The 6,000-nt window shown below is 40.8% G+C and overlaps 1 protein-coding gene across 1 annotated transcript in view; it reads right to left on the reverse strand.

The window, feature by feature from the left end:
- The window catches only part of MAP4K4 (mitogen-activated protein kinase kinase kinase kinase 4), a 268,380-nt gene that overhangs the window by 64,255 nt on the left and 198,125 nt on the right, over window positions 1–6,000 (reverse strand). Inside the window, exon 13 of the mRNA XM_006870766.1 lies at window positions 111–272. Within this exon, the coding sequence (XP_006870828.1) occupies window positions 111–272 (162 nt within the window). The remainder of the gene's footprint in view (window positions 1–110; window positions 273–6,000) is intronic.

Here is a 6,000-nt window from a genome sequence, read left to right on the forward strand (position 1 = left end):
TTAGCATTTGAAGGCATCTGAAGTCCTACATTTTTGTGAATATTAGTGTGTAGAGTGCAAACCAAATAATAAATCTCACAAATAGGTTGTAACATTCTTTGTCAACTAACCTGTTCTCTTTCAACTCTCCTCTTTTCTTCTTCGGCCCGTCTCCTCTCTTCTTCTTCTTTTCGTCTTCTCTCCAATTCCTCTAGACGCCTCTTCTCTTCTTGTTCTCTCCTTCGCTGTTCACGTTCTTGCTGCCTTCTGGCTTCACGCTCTCTCCTTTGTTGCTATATAAATACAGATGGATAATTAGCAGGGGTTTCCCGGTTATGATTTTTATGACAGTCTGATGATCAGTTACAGATAGGGAAATTCATAGGCCCCTATCTCTACTGGTCAGTTGTTTCTAAGGTGTCCCTCAGTCCCTAAATCTCAGTCTCCCCCGCAGAAGGTGGAGTGCTCCTATGAAACTGTTTATAAGATAAAATGGCATAAAAAGAAGAAGCAACACATTTGGGAAAAAAATTTGAGTGTTTCCAGACCTAAAATATAACCTACCAAATCACACCAATTAACACATAAAACCTAAAATAACACTAACATTCAGAGCCCTGGTGGGGTTTTGGGCAGCTAACTACAAGATCAGCGGATCAAATGTACCAGTTGCTCTGCAGGAGAAAGATGAGGCTGTCTGATCCTGTAGAAATGTACAGTCTCAGAAACACTATAAAGTGTCTCTATGAGTAAGAAATGACGCTATGGAGGGGTTTGGTTCGCTGTCATGTTCACAGACACAGTTCAAAGTTATGGTGGCCTAATACTGAGATGCTGAGTGTAGTTTCATGGACAGGAGCTTGGAGACCCCACTCTTACTTGGGGTATGCACTGCCTCTTAAAGGTCTGCTGCAAAACAAAATGCTGAACACCAGTTTTGCTTTCCCCCTTTTTGTGTAAAAGCAAAAATTCCCTTTGGATTTCTTTCACTTGAAAAGAAGCAAAAACGCATGAAACAAATTTTCAAACAGCAGAGGGTATCTGTACACCAGACTCGCTCATAAATACAGGACAACATTGCTTTATGAGAATCCCTATAGCGTTTCGTTTCTTATATATAGCAATTATTCCCTGTTGTATACTGTAGCAAAAAGCCCTGGTGACACAGTGGTGAAGTGCTTGGATGAGAACTGATGGGTTGGTGGTTTGAACTTACCAGTCACTCCACAGAAGAAAGATGTGACAGTTGTGTTTCCATAGACTCACAGCCTTGGAAACACTATGGGGCAGTTTTGCTCTGTCACATACAGCTGCTAGAGTTGGAACCACTTGACAATAGGGGGTTTGGGTTTTAGGTGGGCCTATTGTTGACAGCAAGTAGAGAAATGGGGAATTCTTTACCCTTGGGTGTCACTAACAGATTCTCAAAGCCCTTGAGACAAAAGAAAAAGAAACAGGAATAAGACACTACACATGGGGCAAAGAAAAAAGAAAAAAAAGCACACATCAGGGAAAAAGGAAGTGGCATTAATAATTAAAAAAAAAAAAAGCATCATTATTATTGTTCAGTGCCATCAAGTCAGTTCCTACCCACAGCAACCCTGGATAGGGTTTCCGAGAAACAACTGGTTGGTTTGAACCACTGACCCTGTGGTTCGCAGTCCAGTGTTGACCCTACAATGCCACACCAGTTTTTTCTAAATATTCATGATAGTTATCACGATGCTGGTCTTCTGGTGTGGCGCTGTAGGACCTTAAGCACAACAGAACAAAACATTGCCAGGCCTTTACCAACCTCACGATCAGTGCTACGCTTGAGCCCACTACTGCTACCACTGTGCCAATCCATCTCATTGGGGGTCTTCCTCCTTTTTCCCTGACCCTCTACTCCACACCAAGCATGATGTCCTTCTCCAGAGACTGGACCCTCCTGATAATATGTTCGATGTTACAGCAAATTTTGTTACACTGATATTTAATTATTTAACAAGTAAGAAAGTATATGGTAAGATTATTGGGGTAATATTAGTTCAAGTATTTATAATGGGGATAAAAAGTACGCATTTGGTATTATAATTTAAGTATTCCTTCTAAATTTTCTTTCCATCCTCAGCTAGCATTAAGAGTAGACTCTTAAAGATTCCCTGAGAGATTAAAAAAAAAAGTTTTGCATGTGCAATAAATGAACAGATATTATTTGGTATTCTATAGTTGTTGTTGTTAAGTGCCATCGAGTCAGTTCCGACTCATAGCGACCCTGTATAAGGTTTCTGAGGAGCAACTGGTGGGTTTGAACTGCCAAACTTGTGGTTCACACAATCCAATGCTTATCCTACAGCACCACACAAAAAGAACAGACTGGTGTTGATCAGTAGATCCCAATTACAATCACCCCACCGGGGCTAGGAATATCGTTAATTTTTTTCCTAATACTGGTACTACTAAAATTGTGTTTTGCCAACTGGGATAAATGGATGTCTCCACTTTAAATAAAAATTATTTTAAATTCATCCTCGCTAGCTACATTTTCCAAAGAAAAATATCCTTTAAACTTTTCTGTAGAAGCAAAATACATGAGACACAAGATAAAAACAAAAAGCCTTCTAGTAAAAAAAATACAACTGTGGTTAAGTGCCTTCAAGTTGGTTGCGACTCATAGCAACCCTATATAGGGAAGCTTTCTTAAAAACCTTTGAGGGAACAGAGAGCCTCATCTCTCTCTTGTGGAGCAGCTGGTGAGCTCAAACTGTGGACCTTGTGGCTCACAATCCAATGTTTATTGTACCAAGCCAACATGTCCCCCAAAGGTACAATGTTGATGTTGCCATCAAGTCAGTCTCGACTAACAGAGATCTTTCCAAATAGTGACTAGTGAGCTTGAACCACCGACCTTGTGGTTCAAAACAACTTTGGGGTCTAGCACATTAATCTGCAACACTGGTCTCTATTTCTCTGCAACAACAGAGAAAGAAGAAGTGTCCGGAACAGGAGGAAAAAATGGAATATCTGGCTAACTGCTTCCTTTGATAGGACACCAGAAGAAATGGAAGGTGCCTGCTACCATTACTGAATGTTTCAATCAAAGGGTCTACAATTAAGAACCCGGACTAAAGACGGGAAACACAGAACCAAATTTAAAATTCCCACAAAATCCGTATTTCTGGAGCCATGGAATCTGGACCCCTGAAACTACTGCTCAGTGATAATCTTTAATCCTTAAACCAAAAATATCCTTTGAAGTCTTAAAATCAGAAGATAGTTAAGCTTAACTACTATTTTAAAAGTCTGCCTTGAGCATTCTGCTCTTATAAGATCTATATGGAATCAAATTGACAAGAGCAACTCCAAAGATTACACAAGACCCTAAGAATGCAATGAATTTATGTTAATGGAGAAGAGACAACTCAGAAATACAGAGGGAGAATAGTTATACGACCCAAAAGAATGTAATCAATGTCACTGAATGGTGTATGTAGAAACTGAGAATTGGTGTATGCTTTGCTAACAACCCAATTACTTATTAAAAGGAAAACAACACAGGGGAGCACAGTGGCTCTGTTGGCTAAGCACTGAACTGTTCATCACAGGTCAGTCGTTCAAGGCCACCAGCCACTTCAAGGAACAAAGAAAGTTTTACAGCCTCAAAAACCCTATGCAGGGGTTGCTACAAATTGGAACCAACTTCACAGCACTTAACAACAACAGACTGGGGTGTGTGTGTGGGAAGGGGCTATGGTGGGAAGTCTTAATAAGCAATAAACGGAGTCATTCCTCTTCAGAAGGTTTTAGCCTTTCGGTTCCTTTCCCACCACTGTATGAGATATGCCATGATGCAGTAAGATACTGTAAGATCAATAAGAGGAATACGAAGAACTTAGGTGGAATATTTCTTCTATTTCAGTGTTCGCTGTTATTAGGTGCTGTCCAGTCAGTTTCGACTCGAAGCAACCTCACAGGACAGAACAGGGTTTTCTAGGCTATGATCTTTATGGGAGCAGATCGCTATATCTTTCTCCAGGAAGCTGCTAAGTGGGTTAGAACCACTAGCCTTTTGGTTAGCTGCCAAGTGCTCTGTTAAAAGTATAGGAAAAAACACTAGCAATTTCATTCCTATTTTTAGCTATCTTTTAAAAATTGGTCTAATCTGTGTTTTATGATGTACATTATCAGCACAACAGTACATGAGTACACATATATCCATCAGAAGTACATGGTCAATTTTTCAATGACAGGATACATGATGAAAAAACACTCAAGGCTACTACCACAACACCACATGACAATGGACACACTCCAAAACAGCTTTACAGATGTCCTACTGCCATTTCCTTTACACCACAAAGGCTACTGAAAATGCTGCCATCTGAAAGCAAACCCTGTTCTAGTCTCTGTAGCGGACCATGCTGTCATCCTCCTGCTGAAATCAGAGAAGAATCCTCCAGAAAGAGGCAGATGAAGACAAACGCTTGTTAAAGGCAAGTTGCCATGCTGTTGGTCTAGAAGAAGGACTGGCTTTCCTTTACATTCTTGCACACAGCTGGAAGTCCAGTTCCAGTCTAGCATTTGACTCTGATAGGCCTCACAAGTCAAGTTTCCACGGCTTCTCCAGAGGAGTCACAGAGGAAAATCAGAAGTGGAGGGAGAGGTGTGAAGGTTTAGGTGCTGAGCATGTATCAAAGCTGGATCTCCACATTTTAGCTGGCCACCTCATTCAGAACTATTATGGCCTCCTAGTCTACTCAAAGGAGCCCTAGTAGTATAGTGGTTATGCATTGGGCTGTTAACCTCAAGTCAGCAGTTCGAATCTACTAGTTGCTCCGAGAAGAAAAGATGAGGCTTTCTTTTCCCATAATGATGAATCAGAGCCAACTTGACAGCACACCACGATTGTGTACTCCAGGGTAGGATGATCTCATAGTCCCCTCCATTCCTGAGACCCACTCTCATCTCATGTGTCTTCTACCTGTCACCCTGAGCTGTTGTCATCAGAAGTCTCAGGTCATATACAGGCTTTGACCCTGAAGTGACAACATCCACTGACTCAGGGTGGTGGTGTGCCATGGAGTCGGTTCTGACTCACAGCGACACTGCATACAGTTTCCAAGGCTGTAAATCTTTATGAGAGCAGAAACACTCATCTTTTCCCTGCAGAACAGTTGGTAGTTTTGAACTGCTGACCTTGAGATTAGCAGGCCTGACCTGTAACCACCAGCTCCTTACTGTCTCAGAGTAGTAAGCTAAAAATTGCCAAAGTATATGGAATCCAGTTTCTCATTATTTCTAGAGCTGACATCACAGAGGACTCAGTATAGTGCTGTAGGATCAGCACTGGACTGTGAACCAAAAGGTTGGTGGTTCAAACTCACCAGCTGCTTTTCTCTATGCAGTGGGTTAGAACCACTGACCTTGCAGTTCAAACTGATCTTGCAATCCATGCACTATCCTGCAAGCTCCACACACCAGGACTCCAAGACTTTTTTACATATGCTAAAAAGAAAACCAAAAAACCTGTTGGATTTATGTAAACAAAACTATTTGACTCTAACTGACTCTAAATTCTTACTCCCAAGAGAGAAAAATATTTTCAATGCTTTGAATTTTCTGATGGTATTCACATCCTTATTTCTAAATAACAAGATTACAGAACTTTTCCCTCCTCGCTTTAGATAACTATCTATTTACTTTTTCCAAAGACTATTCATTGCATTAAGTACCCAGTACAGTCAAATGATAATCTGATGAAATGAAAACCACACTCTTAGCTCATGTTTACTAATAAGTAAATTTTCTCCTTTTTTTTTTCCGTTTTTTTCCCTTCAAGAAGTTATTATTTAGAGAACAAACAAGATGGCGGATAGGGTGGAAATGCAGTAAAGGAGCTCTGCCAGCAACAACACAGAATACCCGCCCAAGCAGGCTCAGGGGATGGTCCCAGAATTCTGAACCATATATAAAGGAATATTTAGAAGGTTGGAAGGCTTATAGCTGGGGGAATTTGTGGCAGAAGCAAGAAATCCATTG

This window comes from Chrysochloris asiatica, unplaced genomic scaffold (assembly GCF_000296735.1).
Source record: "Chrysochloris asiatica unplaced genomic scaffold, ChrAsi1.0 scaffold00150, whole genome shotgun sequence".
NCBI classification, from domain to species: Eukaryota; Metazoa; Chordata; class Mammalia; order Afrosoricida; family Chrysochloridae; genus Chrysochloris; species Chrysochloris asiatica.